General features: G+C 40.5%; 1 protein-coding gene across 2 annotated transcripts; it reads right to left on the bottom strand.

Annotated features, from left to right (window-relative positions):
- Nucleotides 1-222: 222 nt before the first annotated feature.
- AQP4 (aquaporin 4) lies at nt 223-10851 on the bottom strand. Of its 2 annotated transcripts, XM_004387758.2 has the most exons (5): nt 10691-10851; nt 6910-7324; nt 5615-5779; nt 5269-5349; nt 223-741 (listed from the first exon to the last, which is right to left on the bottom strand). In XM_004387758.2, exons 1-5 carry the CDS (start codon nt 10720-10722, stop codon nt 463-465), a joined length of 972 nt encoding a protein of 323 aa, XP_004387815.1. In that variant the 5' UTR covers nt 10723-10851; the 3' UTR covers nt 223-462. The 2 variants fall into 2 exon arrangements, with proteins under 2 accessions (XP_004387815.1, XP_012414347.1); XM_012558893.2 differs by lacking the exon at nt 5269-5349 and having other exon boundaries at nt 10691-10722.
- Nucleotides 10852-17550: the final 6699 nt, after the last annotated feature.

The following is a 17550-nucleotide window of genomic DNA, read 5'->3' as shown; positions in this document are numbered from 1 at the left end:
ATGACTGTGACATACTGCACTTTGCTATCAATAAATGTGATATAATGGAATAAATATCCAAATGAAGACTGACAATACCAATGTCATGGAGGAGGAAGAATAAGTTGATAGGTGTGTCTATAAGTTCTGTCAAACAAGACTTAACCAAATCTCGATACACACTTTAAACTGGTTATTAATGAAAGACAGTTAGACAAACTATTACACGTATTTGCTTTGGGGTTACTTAATTTTTTTTTAGAATTGGAATTCACAGTAAGTTTTTTCCTTTCCTCCTTGGTCAATAATGAAATATTTAATGTTTAGATTGAGGAATATGACATGAAACAACAAATATGTTGCTTCATTTATTTTTAAAAATTTGCACATGTCTAGTTATAACAAATCTGTTTCTTTAATGGGTGGAAGGAAATCTGAGGACAGTTCTAAGGGTTCTTGCCTGCTTTCAGTGCTATCTTCTAGTCATACTGAAGATAACACCTCTCCAGATGGGTCTTTCCCCTTCTTCTCCTCGCCTCGGTCAATGTCAATCACGTGCACCACTCCAGGCTTTAGAATCAAGTCTTCCGTCTCTACCTGACTCCTGTTGTCCTCCACCTCCATGTAGCTCCCTTTTGTTTGCTGAGCAGCTTTGCTGAAGGCTTCTTTAAGACGACGTTTGAGTTCAACATCTGGACAGAAGACATACTCATAAAGGCCAGCGGCAAGGACAGCTCCTATTATTGGTCCAACCCAATATATCTGGGGGAAAGATGAAAGAGTATAGAGTGTAAGCAACCAGTAAACCGGTTGCCATTGAGTTGATACTGACTCTTGGAGACCCCATGTACGTCAGAATAGAACTATGCTCCATAGGGTTTTGATGGCTGATTTTTCTGAAGTAATCTCCAGACCTTTCTTACCAGACTCCTCTGGCTAGACTTGAACCTCCAACCTTTCGGTTAGCAGCTGAGTGTGTCAAGCATTTGCACCTCTCAGGGACTCCATAGAGTGTAAGAAGAGAGAAGTCATTCCATGGAAAAACTCATGAGTATAGAATTTAGCTGGGGTGAGTTAAGAGAGCAATTGTATCATACATAAAAAAGAGAGGAATTGGAAAGAAAATACTCCAAATCCATGTCAGAGATCCATATATTTGCTAAATAACATTTGAAAAGAAAACAAGAAAAGACTGTTCCCTCATCTCCTTTTCTGCTTTCATATTTCTTTCTTTCTATTTTCTGATAATCCTCAGCATAAAGATAGCTCTTCTTTGTTGATGCTGAAATCAAAACAGACACAATGAACTCTTCCACTAAAATAGAAAAAAAAAAAGCATTCTGGACAGTACTTTTCTTATTTTCTCAGTATTGCCATCTTACATTAGTTTTCTGCAAAATCATGATCGTAATGCAGATTTTAGGATTTGTTATGTAGTTATTCAGTACAGTATGATAAATGGGACCCCAGCTCCAGCACGTAGCAATTTTGTGAGGGCTTGGATCAGTTTCTGAACTTTCTCAGCCTTAGTTTCCTCACTTGCAAAGTGGAGATTAAAATAATACGTATCTCATGGAATATAAGGGTTAAATGAAATAATACTTGTAAAGTACTTAATAATTCCCAGCTCATAGTAACCTGCTCTATTTCACACTTCTGAGATTATGTGAAGATGTATGTGACTAGGCTGGCTACGGTTAAAGTCATTATGTACCTTATGTCACATGCTTTTCCTCCCTAAACTTTGGTGATTTGATTTAATTGAAAGCACCATGGTTTGTTCATTACTCTGTCTGCAGAGTCATTTAATCCTCTTGCCTCATAAAATGGTGGCTTGGTGAAAACCTCATGTTGAGTTTATGGATGATGGCTAGTTGAGGATTAGCAATTCCACAGGATTTATAATTCAATAAATAGAAGTTTGTGTCATATCATTTATGTGACCAGAAAAAACTAAGTTTTGAGTTTGGATGGAGCCCTGGTGACATGGTGTTTAAGAGCTCAGCTGCTAACCAAAAGATCGGCAGTTTGAATCCATCAACAACTGACAACATTTGCTTTAGACCAAGTGTATGCTGCCAAACATTAGCCATTTCATTCATTCAACAGACTCACTTGAGCAACAGAAACCCTATTTACTGAACACTCTCTGAACCTGCTGTACTTAGTTACTTTCCTTGTATCTCATTTGTTTCTTACAATAACCTTTTGAAGTAGGTATCATTATTATCCCCATTTTATGGATAAGAAAACCAAGGCTCTGAGCGAGGAAGGCGCTTGCTAAAGACTGGATGTTTAGCAAATAGCTTGAGCTGGAATTTCAGGTCTGTCTGATTCAGATTCCTCTTTTGAACCACAATACTGTTTCCACTACTCTTTTCTTCTTTGAAAAACAATGACAAAGGCTTCTTTCTTAAAAACACCCTCTGGAAATCAATCTCGCTGAGAATCCTCATCACAAAATCTAAAAAACAATTTAAACTTTAAGCTGAAGCTGAACACACATACTTAATAGGGAAGCTGTTGGTTAGAGTGGCTGCAAGAACTAAGTTCCTTATCATGAACATGAAAGAAACCGTTGGAGAGTTTATCTCCTCTATGCCCTTTCAAAGGAGAAACAAGAGCCCTCTTCTAAATGTCTTTGTTCTTTACTTGCTTTAGTAAGATCTTATTAGATATGTTTTATTCTACATGCTATGAATTCCACAAGGGAAAATCCCCAAAGCACCAAGCCCCTTGCCATCGAGTCAATTCTGGCTCATGGCGACCCTATGTATTACAGATAGAACTGCTCCATAGGGCTTTCTTGGCTGTAACATTTTCAGAAGCAGATTGCCTGGCCTTTTTTTCACAGAGCTGCTGGGTAGGTTCAAACTGCCAAGCTTTAGGTTAGTAGTTGAGCGCACAAACTGTTACCCAGGAACCTCAAGGGAGAATTAAAAACAAACAAACAAAAAAAAAACTTGTTGCCGTTGAGTCAATTCCCACTCATGGGAACCCCATGTGCTATGGAGTAGAACTGCTCCATAGGGTTTTCTTGGCTATAATTTTAACTGAAGCAGATCACCAGGCCTTTCTTCCATGGTACCGCTGGGTGGGTTTGAATTGCCAACCTTCAGGTTAGTAGTTGAACACAAACCATTTGTGCCACCTCGGATCTCCAGGGGAGAATAAGGACTGCTAAATCACACATGCCATGAGTTGGAGTGGATTCAACTGCAACCAGTTTTTTTTTTTTTTAAACAACTACTATGCATCCCCAAAAACACTTCTGAAGAAGTCATCTAGCTACATGTTCTCAAAAAGAAACAAATCTCAGTTTCAAGTTGCTATTCCAAAACAAAACCACAATGTAATTTAAAGTAACTTTTAAAACTGATAAAGGTAAATTGTTTCAGTTGTTGAAAATCTAGAACATACAGAAAAGTGTAAAGAAGGAAACAAAAATAATTATCAAATTACCATTAATATTTTGGTGTTATCTATCTCTCTATATGCTTTAAATTAGTTTTAAATTTCACACAACTGTTCTCACAAAATGAACATTCATTTTCAGTAGAATTAAAGCTTTTCAATAATAATGACAGGGAAACTCTGCATTCAATCAATACACTAAGACTTTTCCTGTTACTTAAGTCTTAACTAGTTTACCACCACAACTAACAAGTAATTAATAAAAGCATATATTTTCATTTAAATTTTCAAGTCCTCTAATACATCAAATTTAAAGATGTCATTTTAAAATACTTTACTTAAAAAATAGTTTGATAGGTTAGATAGGTTTAATAGGCTAGATAGGTTAGATAGGAAGCCTAGGGGGAAGTGAATTTATGTCAGTAGGGGAGAAACAAATTGGAAAAGGAGGGTGAGAATGGCTGCACAGTTTGAAGAGTGTAATCAATGTCACCATACTGTACACGTAGTGTACGTGTATTGTACATATACAATTGTTGAACTGGTGTATGTTCTGCTGTGCATATTTTTAACAACAAGAAACAAATAGTTTGACTTTAGTAAGTTGAACTAAAAGTTATACTTTCATTGTAAGATACATATACGTATAGCTCAATATAGATATACTGCCCACTTACTGAGGAAGCATTAAAACTTTCCATTACAATTAGTCTGACAAACCTTTTGAGCCATAAATGGAAATATCAGTGGCAAATTGACCAGTCTCACGGATGGCAATGTTGGCCAAGTCTTGGCATGGCTGTGTCCAAACTTTGGTTTCTCAGCATTGACTCTCATGCTGTCACTAAATGGTATAGATTACTTTTAAAGCATCGGTGCACTTAGAAGTGGTGAAATTTCTTCTCATTTGCTATGTACTCCACGGTTGAGGGGGATGTGTGGGTCAGTAACCACCATATGCATGAAATTAAAACGCAGTGACATATTCTTTTATATTTATGAGTTAAAAATAAAAGTTGTGAAATAACATTCACAACATGGAAATGACTATAAAAGTCAGCCCCATTCGAAGCTGGCTTCCATATGTCTCATATTTTTGTTGGTTGTTGTAAGCTAGTGTGTGAGTGACCTTCGAAATTGCCACATTGCTTATTTAAGGGATTTAAATTCCTTTGTTGTAAAAAACAATTTAAATAAAATCGATTGTGATATTTAAAAATGGATAATACTACTATCTTGAAGCATTGTCACCATGTCATTAAGCATTAGGCATGAGACTGAAAAGTGCATTTTCTGAGAGTCATATATTTTTCCGGCTATGGTTATGGTGATAATATTGAAAACATTTGCACCATTTATTCAGCAACATCTGCAGTTCAAACGCTTCCAACTTGAATGCTATTAATTGGGTTCATGCTTTTGTAAACAGGTAAACATTTGCTATGGGCAGTGCTTTTAAGCATTTCCTTTTTTTTTTTCAAGTATGTTTTCTGTTATTGCTGGGAAAGCTTTCCTTTCAATTATTTAAACACCGTATTCACTCCATCATCCTGATTGTAACTTGTCTCACATGGCATCCTCCATATACACTACATTCTGCCACAGTCCATCAGATACAGTGCCCACAGCAGTGCTTAAGAAAAAAAAAAAAAAAGACTATTACTGAAGACCCAGAACAGAAATAAGATGAGATGTTTTGCAGTAGATCTGTGCTAGTGTTTCTCTAGGCTTTATGAAATATGTAATAAGGAGGGTGGGGTGAGGGTTGGGAAGAGGCAAGAGAAACCACTGAGCAAAAAAAAGAAAAGAGAAAAGAGCCCTGTGGCTAATTGTCTTCAACTGTGAGAAGATAGGAACTATCGACATGATAGTTACCCAATGGTTTTCCCAATTTCCCATGATAACTGCAGGTCCAAAGGATCGGGCAGGGTTCATGCTGGCACCAGTATAATTAATCTATAGGAAAAAAAAGAAAACAACATCAGGCATTGCTAAGCCAGGGCTACTAACAGGTATCATCCATTGCAATTTGCTACCATTTGCCAAGTCATTTAGATGTTAGCAGCCATATCAACATTCTCTTCACATGGCAAAATAATCACCTAAAATGGACAGACATGGTTGGGTACTAAAGAGCTACAACTGTAAAACACCACATCTTCAGTTTTAGGGTGAGGATAAATGAAATAGATCAATTATTTAAATAGACTTGGAAACTTACTGCAAATAAGTGTCCAATTGCAACAGAAAATCCAATTGCTAAAGCTATTGAACCAGTGACATCAGTCCTTTTGGAATCACAGCTGGCAAAAATAGTAAACACCAACTGAAATGTGATTATCAGTTCCACCAGGAGACCGTGACCGGCAGTAAGATTTCCATGAACCTAGAAAGAGAAAAATACTCCATCCTAATTGGAGTAAAAATGCATTTTCTATGCCAACATATCATTGTGAAAGGCATATTTTATCTCTGTACAAAGTAATGGTTAATTCAAAGCTTTCCCCCACCCCCAAATGAGACCAAAAAAAAAAGGAATAAATTTACACTCATTTTGGGCCATCACAGATAATTCCGCTTAAAATGACCAAGTGGAGTTTGTGCTGAATGCCCTTTCTACATAAAAAAACAAAATATGCCACTGTTAGACTTAATTGGTAAAAGAGTTTCTTGAGAGTCTTGTAATTTTACAAGGCAATGGTTAAATCCATTAATTAGGTTTAAATTAATTAATATATATTCCAATTAAAATTTAAATAGTGTGTAATTTTATAATCAACCTTAGTGCTGAGCTAACAAATGATATTTCTAATCAGCTAAGAATAAAACTAGGGTCAAACACCAATTAATTTTTTTTAAGTATGACCCTTTATGTGAATCATTTTAAATCTTATGAACGTGACAAGAAGCAAAATTGTTTCTTTTTCTTTGAGTGAACTAACAAATAATTGTAATAAAAATGTCTTAAAGCTAAATATATAGTCAGTATAGTAACTGGGATGGGCGATAGAGAGGACAAATCAATATAAATTATGTGCCATCTAGACTTGTTAGTTGCTGTCGAGTTGGCTACAACTCTTGGTGATCTTATATATAATAGAATGAAACATTGCCTGGTCCTGTGCCATCTTTATGATCTTTGGACATGTCATCATGAAAGACCAATTCCTAGAAAAGGGCCACTGAAAATGAGGGAAACCCTCAATGGGATGGATTGATACAATAGCTGCAACAAGGGACTCAAACATACCAACAATCATGAAGATGGCTCCTAGACTTAGTTATATTCAAATCATTCCATAGCAAACAATGGCTTCATACTGATACATTCAATCTTCCTAGAATTAGTTTTCACCACTATCAAGAATCAATGTGCATTTTCCCTGGGGCATAAAACATTCCCTGGGAATAAGTTGGCAATTTTAGGAAGGTCTCTCAGGCACAAGGGTGGCATTTGGTAAAGAGCATGCAAGAAGCTTGGAGTCCTATTTTGAAAATAACAGCTAAAGATGCTACCGTGGTAACTCCCAAACCTCCCACCACGCTGGGGGGTGTGACAAGGTAAAGAATTCCTGCTCCAATGATGGCCCCCAGGCACTGGGCTGCGATGTAGAAGACAGACTTGGCGATGCTGATCTTCCTGGTGCACACCATGGCCACGGTCACAGCTGGGTTGATGTGGCCACCGGAGATGTGGCCGAAGCACTGTACCATGGTTGCAATGCTGAGTCCAAAGGAAAGGGAGATAAGGACCATGTCTACAGGTAAGGGTTTTTCTTTTCCCCCCCAGTTGATGGTGGATCCCAGGCTGAGGAGAACAAAAATAAGCATAGCCAGAAATTCTGCTGTGACAGCTTTCCAGAAAGCTTGAGTCCAGACCCCTTTAAAGGCCACCATGATGTCTTCTCTTCTACACAAAGGTCCACACTTACTGAAAAGAAAAATAAAAGGGCATCAGAAGCTACCAAACCAGCCTGTTAATCTGTAAGGGTTTATGAATGTAAGTGAGGAAGACCAGGCCTGCAGTCTTGCCTGATACTGTCTGGAGGGTCTACCAAATGCTATCTGCATACCAAGAAAGAATGCTTCTGGACAATCTCCTTAATTAATAGCTGAGAGATTGTTATTCCAATCTCCTTTGATTTAATATTCAAAGATCATCCAGTTTCACTGGAAAATTAGCTGAATTATCCCGAGAAAGAAAAATGTCTAAATTAAGTTCCTTAAAAAAATTAAAAAGAAGATATATTTACCTTATAGTTATTTGCCTCAGAGCAAGTTTTTAAATTTTGAATGTATTTTTATACGCCATTTATTTATTTTGAACATAGAGCAATTAAAAAAAAAAGTCTTTTACAGTTTTTTTCTTTATTACTTCAAAATGGCATTCTGAAAATGGATTTGTAGAACCTGATCCTCCCTCCCCTGCCCCACCCTGTCTAGGGACTTGGATTAAGAGGAGGCCTGCTAGGAACTCTCGCAGGCGCAGGCGGAGAAGACTGTCTTTTGAGGAGGTAAATTCATTGCCAGGCGGGAGAGGGGATGTCAGCTCATGGTGATGATGGTGGCGGCAGCGGTGGGAACTGGCAGGACCTGAGCTGGGTCACTCCCTCCCTCTCCCTCTGTGCCAGCGGGAGGATCCGGGACCTGGAGCCTCGCCCGGGGGACCAGGCGTGCCGCCCAGATCTGGACTTGAGGCGCAGGGACGTGTCACCCTCAGGACCCAAAGGAGCCTGGAGCGCCTCTCAGGGGGCAGGGGAGCGGCTATTCCCGGGCCGTGCCAGGCTCCCCGGCCCCGGCCAGGTGAACAAACCGCGGCCTATCCGACCGAGCGCGCGCGCCCCTAGCCTGGGCACCGGCCCCCAAGCCTGCTGCTGGCTCGGCCCGCGCTCGTCTGGCGCTTCTTTGGCAGCCTCGCCTGGGAAATTTGCATCCCGGCATCCTGGGAAAGCGGTAGATTTGGAAGTGTTAGGGGAGGCAGGACAGCCCCTCCATGTGCCCGACCCTCTCTCAACCCTTGACGTTACCCCGAAGGTATTCTGGAGGCCAGGTGCCCTTCCTGCCCGTAGGGGGTCACTAAATGCGGTTGTCAGAGAGTTAGGCAGAGCTCAGGAAGGGGGATCATGGGAGAGGAGCCGTGGAAAGCACAGAGGAGGTAGCTCCAAGGAAAGCGAGTTTTCTCTAGTACCTTCTTTAGTACCTTCTCTTAGGTCCACCTGGCCCCAGAGGACAGTGCGCCTCCTCTGGGGGAGCTCCTGGTGGGACAAGTGGTGAGAGCAAGGCAGACATTGAGGAGGCAGGTACTTTCCTCCTCCAATCTATTTTCCTTTAAAGTCTTTGGATCTTTGGAGCTGAGAAAGGGTGGGGCTCAAGGATATTAATACCAACTAATGCCAAATGTGCATTCTGGCAAGAAGTGGCTAGGATTTCCCCTGGGGTGGGGGGCAATTATCCCAGTTACCCTTTTATCCCAGATGTTCGTCTTTGTCCTTTGCCTGGGATAGTCGTGAGAGTAAAGAAGTGTGGAGAGCGTTTAGCAGAGAATCTAATCACAGAAGACTATGTCCAGAGGTGAGATGAGAAGGCAGAGAGGGTCAGGAGCTGGCTGAATGGACACGGGAAATCCGGGGTGGAAAGAAAGAGTGTGCTATCACAGTATAAGGAGAGCAACTATGGTCACAAAACAACGTATGTATAAAGTTTTGTATGAGAGACTAACTTGAATTGTAAACTTCCACTTAAAGCATAACATAAAAAAAAAAAAAGTTTAGGCAAGAAAGCCAAGTACTTAGATGTGAATTACTGCAGCTTCCCCGTGACATATTACTGAGAGTAGGGTGCTCATTTCCCCACATCACCTACTGTCCCCATGAGCCTGTGCTCTGTAAGGGCAGTGAGGAAATGCCATGCCAGAAAGGATCTCCTTTGCCCTTTAGGGTCTCAGCTCAGTTTTGGTTTGATGTGAGGCTTTGTTTCAGAATTGGGAAGAAAGACAAACACATTTTCTACTTAAGCCCAAGCCACACGATACAAGAAGGGCTGGCTGCAGAAGGGAAGCAGCTGGCTGTCTCCCGAGCATACTCTCTCTGCTCCGGTGAGTTCTCCTGGCGCATCAGGACAAACCCCAGCTGGGAGGATGATGACATCATACTCCCCAGAGGAGCAGAAAATAAAGAAACAACAGCATTTAGAATGGGGCAGGCAGGGTGCCCTGAGAGAGGTATTACATATATCCCAAAGGAGAAGAAACTCAACTCACAGATTGAAAAAGCAGTTAAGAGGGTCGCTCCTGAACTCACTGGCAGCCACAGCCATGGCTGGGATGGCCAGGGGGCAAGGTGCTATCACAAGGTGTTGGTCGTCTGTGGCTGGGTTTAGTGGGGAAAAGTAAGAGGACAAAGTAGGAAGGTAAGATATCTGGATGGGCAGGAAAGTTCTCTTCCCAGTCAGCACAGGAGAGCACCTCTGTGGCTACACCCGTCTCCCCTCGCTTTCCCCAGTTCCCTGAGTCTCTCTCCTTTCTCATTCTCTATGCACCTGTCTACCGCTCCAGAGACCTAATTTAAGAAACTCAGTTACTCTTCTTCAAATTTTTATCAGCCTGAGAATTAAAAACAAAACAAACAAACAAACAAAAAAAATAGATAAATACGCTACTCCTGAAGTGCTTTAAGCTTCTTTGTAAAAATCTACAAGATCTGATCTCCTTCAAAGGCAGAGTGACCAGCCTGCATCCACTGTGAACCCCAAGCTGTCTGGCAGCATAGAACACTGGCCTTACAAGGGCTCACCCAGCGTCTCTTGCAGCCCCCTTTTTGTTATCATCAATGTTCCTTTACATGTTCACACTCCCTGGAAACGGATCAACACAATTAGTTGCACTTCTTTTGCCCCGGAACAAAGGCGGCTTGTTGATGTGTCCGGGTTGTCCACAACCAGGCACATTACTTTGTAGCTGAACACCCAGCCCGATCCACTCCTGGATGGCTGAGCCCCTGGGTAAGTACCTTTTCTGATGAAAAATAGTACAGATAGATTTACCTCTATAGGGTAATGTGCTTTCTCGGGTCTAGAATATGTGGAGGCTTTGTTAAAAAGCATCCCTTTTCTTCTGTGCTCTCAATGACTGTCTCCTGAATATGCCCAGTACCCAGATCTAAAAGAACCACCCACCTGCCAATAGTTGCCTTATAGATTCTGCCCAAGAAGGCACAAATATCATGTGTAGGTAGTAAAAGAGATAGAGGCTCATCTTTCAGCCCTGAGCATTGCTCCCTTAAGGCAAAGAAGGACTTACCCCCACCTTCTTGCTGCGGGTCTGCCACTCATTCCTTCCCTGGGCAGAGTGCAGCGCTCTCATTGCCTGCCTCTCGGCTCCCAGTGCACTGGGAGTCAGATTACGGCCACTCCTCTGATTGGGTTTTTGGAGTGCAGGGGTGGAAAGATTCTGCACCATGTCGCAATCGGGAGGTTATATTTGAACTTGAAATAACTTTCCCTACCTGATCACCATAAACACAGCATTTCAAGAACGGGAGACATTCACTTACCTTATGTTTTTTTTTAGCTAGTGATCTTTGAACATGAGGATATCCCCAAATCTTAATTTTAATTCTTCTTACTACAAAGAACTGCTGAGAATTTGCCTTGTTTGGCTATGTGCAAGAGTTGAAATCGGGCAGTTATTAGAAAATGGATGTATATGCTCCAGCAATGGAAAGGAGTTGAGACATAGGTTACTGTGCATCCGTTTTTGAGTGGCAAAATAGCCAATGAGTTCCAGCTGAAATTTTTGACCTGCGGAGCAGCATTATAAGCATAGTATGTAACTGCAGCTCCACTTGTAGCATACCAAAGAACACAACCAAACTCATGGCCATCAAGTCAGTTCCGACTCATAGCGACCCTATAGGACTGAGTAGAACTACCCTATAGGGTTTCCGAGGAGTAGCTGGTGGATTCAAATTGCTGACCTTCTGGTTAGCAGCCACCAGGGCTCCATATGTAGCATAAACTAAACCAAAGCCGTTGCTTTTGAGTCAATTCTGACTCATTTGGACAACAGGAAATACGGAAGTAAGAAAAAATAGAAAATAAGACTACTCCAGGGTGCTATCTGACTGTTACATTAGTAATAACTGTTGACTCAGAAGTAGTGAGTTTTAAAAATATAGAGGTTGGGCAAGGATAAAAATTACTGGGAACTGTAGGTAAGTTTGATGTCTAGAAACTTAGGTATAGGACGGACTACATAATTTGTGAGACCCAGTGCAAAATGAATGTGGGACCCCTTGTTAAAAAATTATTGAGAATTTCAAGATGGTGATAGCAGAACATTAAACCAAGTGTGGGGCCCTTCTGAGAGTGGGGCTCTGAGTAACTGCACATATGCACACCCATGAAGCTGTTCCTGCCTACAGAGTTTGGTGAGCAGTAGAAGATAAGTCTGAAAATTGGGTGCCTGCATCACCATCTCATTATTATTATTATTTTTCTTTAAATGGACCTCAGGTACATAGAATTAGAATAATTATAATCCTTGGTTTATGACACTGTCATCACTGGTACATACGTGACCCTCTTTTATTGCATATTAGTTAATTAATTACTTTTAAGCAATACAGTGAATACCTGGGGACCCACCACTCAAACAAACCAACATCTAGAACCATGGCTCCTTCCCATCCCTTGTCCGGCCGCTCTATTTACCATCTCATTTCAGATTGGGTACTTGCGCCATGGGAATGGGTGAAAAGCTCTCATTAGAAAAAGGAATGAACACTTTGAGTGTGAATTTTGGAGGAGTGCTTTGTTACTGTTTCAAAGCATTCCCAGATAACAAAGACTGAATTTACGTTCTGAAGAATGTGGTTGTACGCTGGTTAGTGCGCACTTGTGGTTTGGACCTTTTAAAAATATGCTTCCTGAACATCAGAATCAATTTTGATGAGAGGGAAGGAGGAATTTATTTGAATCCACAAAGGACACTTAAAATATTTCATCTTGATTCTTAAAGCAGTTTACTGTTTAGATTTTAGATTGAGATAAAAAAGTACAAACTGTTTTTTAAAGTTTAAATACTTCGGCTTTCTCAACAGATGTGCTAGACGTAATTACATCTGACCCTAAGAAAATTGAGTCGGCATGTCTGTGAAGTCTATGAACCTGTAGAACAATCCTGTAGTGGTTAGGTTCCTCTTAGTGAAATGAGTCTTATGGTTATATCCAACGCTGGTCCACAAAGAGTGTTACTCTCTAGGGCTGCTGGGAGTTTGGGGCACATTTTTCAGGTTCACTGTTTGCAAGTTGCCCAAGGCTTCATTAGCATTCACTGAGTCCCCTTGGCAGTTCCCGTCACCATTTTACAAAGTGCCAGCAAGGCTTGGTTACCACAGTTTCTCAGACCCTTCCCCTTTCTTCTGGCTGGCTGATTACTGCCCCAGTAGAATGTGTTGACAGTCCAGTTTCTAAGGGATTACTGTTCCCATCAAGGCAAGGGCCACCCTAATTGGCATGGACTTATATACTTACTGGTACTCTCAGCAGTGTGGCTTAAAATTGACCAGGGATTAACCCTTTTCCTACCAGACATAGTTTTTCTTATTCCAAAAAACAAACAAACAACTACCAAAAAAAAAAACAAAACTCGTTGCCATCGAGTTGATCCCCATTCATGGCGACCCCATGAAGAAGAACTGCTCCATAGAGTTTTCTTGGCTGTAGTCTTTATGGAAGCAGATTGCCAGGCCTTTCTTTCACTGTGCTGCTGGGTGGATTCGAACCACCCACCTTTAAGGTAGTAGTTAAGTGCAAACAAACCATTTGCGCAACCCAGGGGCCTTGTTTTTCTTATTAGGTATTGTTTATTATTCTTTCTATGTTTGTGATGGTATTATTGACCCTCCTGTCAATACTTCCAGTCCTATGCAATGACCAGCCACTTCCCTGGCTTTTCTTTGGCCAAGGGACAGAAATTTCCAACATGATAGTCTATGGTAATATACGCAGGAAATGACAATGGAAAAAAGCAGCCAATGAGGTTGCAGTGATGGTGGTGGCAGGGTAGGGTGGTAATTATGAGGTGGGGGCAACTGTGAGTATAATATCTTCTACAATGAGTAGTTTTGACCTCAGCCTAGATCCAAATAAGATTCGGAATCTAATTTTCCCCCACTGGTAACTTTAAAAGAGACAAAATTCACTTAAAATTGGAATAATGATTAAATCTCTTCACTTTCTTATTTTATAGTGCTATAATCTCTTTTTGGGGTGAGGGATAGTTATATGGCACATTGATTTAAAATCGGTATTATATGTCAGCCAACCTTGTTATTTTTAGTTGAGTAGCCTTATGAAGTTGTCGGTCAGTAACATATGAGGAAACTGAGGAAAGAATAAATGAAAAATCACGAGAGTACCTTGCAACAGCTAGCTGATTGACACACTTTGCTTCTGAATTTCTAATCTCCTCCACCATTCTGTTTTCCCTTGGTGCTGATGTACATCTTTGGTATTTGTGGACTCCTTCTCCCACCTTTGCCCTCAGAACTTTTAATATTTCTTCATTTGTTCAGAGATGAAGACTGAAACAAAAGCACTAAAAATGCCAGCAATGCCTCGTACCAGACGGGATGTGTCTCCAGGCTGGTAGAGGCAGACTCGATTGCAACTCATAAATCTTATTTTGCTCTTCATGACTTCCCCCCAGAGCACTTATATATCAGCATGTTCATTAAAAACAAACAAATAAACAAAACAACAGCAGCAGCAGCAACAACAAAGGGCTCTAATGGAGCTTTGTTCTCTTTTCAAAGAGGTGTTACCTTATTGCTGTAATTCAGCGTGATTTTCAGAAATATAGTTCAACCACTAAATGAGGAAAATAAAAATAATGATCACATGACAGCAAGGAGTTAAAATGTTTGACTTAGCCCCCGGATCCTCGCTGAGCTGAATTTGAGAAAACCTGTCTTCCTAATTGATGTTGAACCCTTCACAAATCACACTCTCTCTCCCCTCTGCTCCAGTGCCCCGCCAATTCAGGTTTCCCATTTGGTACAGCAGGCACATTTTCCTTGATTCAGGCGGACTTTGCTTTGGCCAGAGACCTGTACTCCGCTGACATTTAAGTCAGGAATTCCCTGGGAAAATAGTCAAGAGATTCTTTTGGTGTTACTGGCAGGGCTCCAAAGGGTTTAGGGTTCCCCTCTCCAGGCGAATAGGGAGAGAGAAAGGGAGGGAGGGAAAGAGAGACAGAAGGACTTTATTGAGTGACTGTATTTCATCTAAGCTTGTACAAAAAACCAGAAATGTGTTTGGATGACTGGTTACTTTTCTTACCCCTTATCTCTTACCCAGCTAATATGACAGTGCAGAGTTTGGTTGGGCATTTTAAAGGCAGCTCAGACATCCCACAGTAGAAGATCAGTTCTCCGGAAAGTGAAGAATATTGGATTCTAATGGATTGGATCAAAATGTTTGAAATGTCCAATAGTCTATGTGTAGTCTGTAGTAGTAATTGTTTCAAAATTTAAATTATATTTAAACATATTCAGCATAACTAAACCATCGTTATGGTGATCAATGTCATCTATTATCATACAGAAAGGCTCCAAATCCTCATGTTTTTAACAGACTAACAAAGATATTCCCACTTTCAAGGACAGAGCAAGGTGTTCAGAATTCTCTGGGGAAGGGGGTTATTCCAGCACGAGTAGACAAAAAGTAGGCAGTTTTAAAAAAACATAGTTTTATAATAGTGCTACAAACAGAACCTTTTCTAAAGAAGGAACAGAAGAATATGAATGATGCTCAGCAGCCAAGTTATTTAGGAACTCCCTTAGATGACCCTTCTAATAATTCAGACATTACTCTCTCTTGCTTTTTTCCTCAATGAGTATACATGCTTCCCTTTAACCTCTGCACTTCCTTTTTTTATGTTCATACAATCAGAAAGGCATATCTGAAGAAGTTCACAGGGTCTATGAGAGGTATCAAGTCTCGTCATGGTTGGTTTTCCTTACTTGAGTTTCTTACCTCTAGCGACACCTTGGCTTGTATTCCTGCTTCAGAGGACCAAACTGTGGCCACACCTTGTCAGCTCCCACCTCTGAGCCAGCTAAGGTGATTCTTTCCATCCTCGATCATTTCCCCGCCTCTCTCTGCCTCGTGATTCATTGATTCTTCTTTAAACACTTCTCCACATTTATCTCCTCCATGCAGCCTGCTCATCGCAAACTTGCTTGGCTCTAGTCACTTCAAAAACTCATAGCAACTCTTAAAGATCATGTAGATGACACAGGACTGGGCAACGTTTCATTCTATTACACATGAGGTCACCATGAGTCGGAGCCAACTTAATGGCAACTAATAATAATAACAGTAACAACAGTTGTAACTAGGTAATGTATTTGTAGCATCCACTGGTATTTCCATGCTAGTTTACTCTTTCTTTTTAGCTACAAACTGAAGTTGTGGGGTATATATGTCCTATTAAATTCTGTAAATAATGATGATAATGATAAAGTGACAGTGATGAATTTGGCAAGGATACCATTGTGTATTGGGAGGAAGAGGGTTAAGAGTTGGCAGACTTGACTCCATCATTTACCTATTACCTTAGGTCACTTGACCTCTCTGAGCCTTGCTTCTTTATCTGTGAAGTAGAACTGATAATGGTATCTGTCCTGTCTTTTGCAAAGTTGGGGTAAGGTTATGATATCTTTCCCATCTCAGTCTGGTTTTGGATACCTCTTGAATATTTCCATACTACTTTGGTTGCCCAATTATCCCATCATAGAATTGTTCCAAGCATACTGTAATCACCTGTTTACCTGTCTAACTTTGTCATTAGCATAGAAGGACAGTGAGAGTAGGGAACACATCTTAGTAATTAATTGCTGTATCCCCAGTACCTAGCATAAAGCCAAGACACATAGTAAGACTAAAACCATTAAGGAATAAATTAACAAGTGAGTGAGGCCCAAATAATGTAGTATTAGCAGAAGTGTTTTGTAAGCAGAATTATATAAATGTAAGTAATGACGATGCTGATATTCATGATAAAAAGGCGTTTGATTATAAGTCAAGAAATTTAATTTTGTTATCAATGCCAACCTTGAAAAAAATCATTTATTCTTAATCTCATTTTCCCACGTAGAGAATGAAATAGTAAGATCTTCACTAGCTCAGTAATGACTTTGAAAGAATAAACTGATTATGTGTGTATTTTGAAATAAGGAGCTAAGCAATTAAAAGCATTAACATTAATGATAAAATTTTATAAACTTCAAATGGACATAGATGATCCTAAGGTAACCTTTCAGAGTTTAAGGCAGAAGTAATATTTTTAAAACTTTACTTTGTTTTATGGATGAATCTAAAATGTCTTGGCAAATTTTATTGTAAAAAAAGAAATTGATTAGTACTTCATTTCTTCATTGGCTCCGTAACAAATAAATGACATTTGTATGGCATCTTACATTTCTACTTTAATCCCAGGCCACCAAATCCTGCTGGGAAAAATAACACCAACCTAAGGATTGATAACTTTACAAATTTATTGTTTCTAAAGTAAACTTGCTCCTGAGTATCACCCAGCAACCCTATAGGAAGCGAAGAGAGAGAAGGGGTTTGCAGTCAGGGACCTAGTCAAAACAGAAAATGGCTCTGGCTATCCTATGCAAAGGAGACTTTATTGAAAGGACATCGAGGCTCAAAGAGTTGAGGGGAGGTTGGAGAACTAGCTGGACAGTGGCCCTACCCCAGGCAGCTCCAGAAGCCCTGTACCTCGTTGCTGGGATGGATGGCTTCAAGCATCCTTCCTCTTCTTGCATCCCTGCCTTAAGATGTAAAGACCCAGGAGTGAGCATTCGATACTGGGTCAGGAGAGAGATGGCTTCCACAGAGGGACGTAGTCACCAGGAATTAGTCTTCTACCAAGTCCACTGTTATGGATTGAATTGTGTCCTCCAAAAAGGATATGTTGAAGTCCTGACCTCTGTGCCTGTGAATGTGAACTTGTCTCGAAATAGACTTTTCTTTTGTTATCAGTTAAATTAAATGAGGTCATACCAAAGTAGGGTGGGTCCTAATCCTAATTCCTCTGAGTAGTATCCTATAAAGAGGGAGCCACACAGAGGGAAGATAGATGCCATG

Source organism: Trichechus manatus, unplaced genomic scaffold (assembly GCF_000243295.1).
Source record: "Trichechus manatus latirostris isolate Lorelei unplaced genomic scaffold, TriManLat1.0 scaffold00193, whole genome shotgun sequence".
In the NCBI taxonomy this organism is placed as follows: Eukaryota; Metazoa; Chordata; class Mammalia; order Sirenia; family Trichechidae; genus Trichechus; species Trichechus manatus.
Note: the sequence above shows the minus strand (reverse complement) of the source record. Positions and strands in the feature narration are given on the sequence as shown.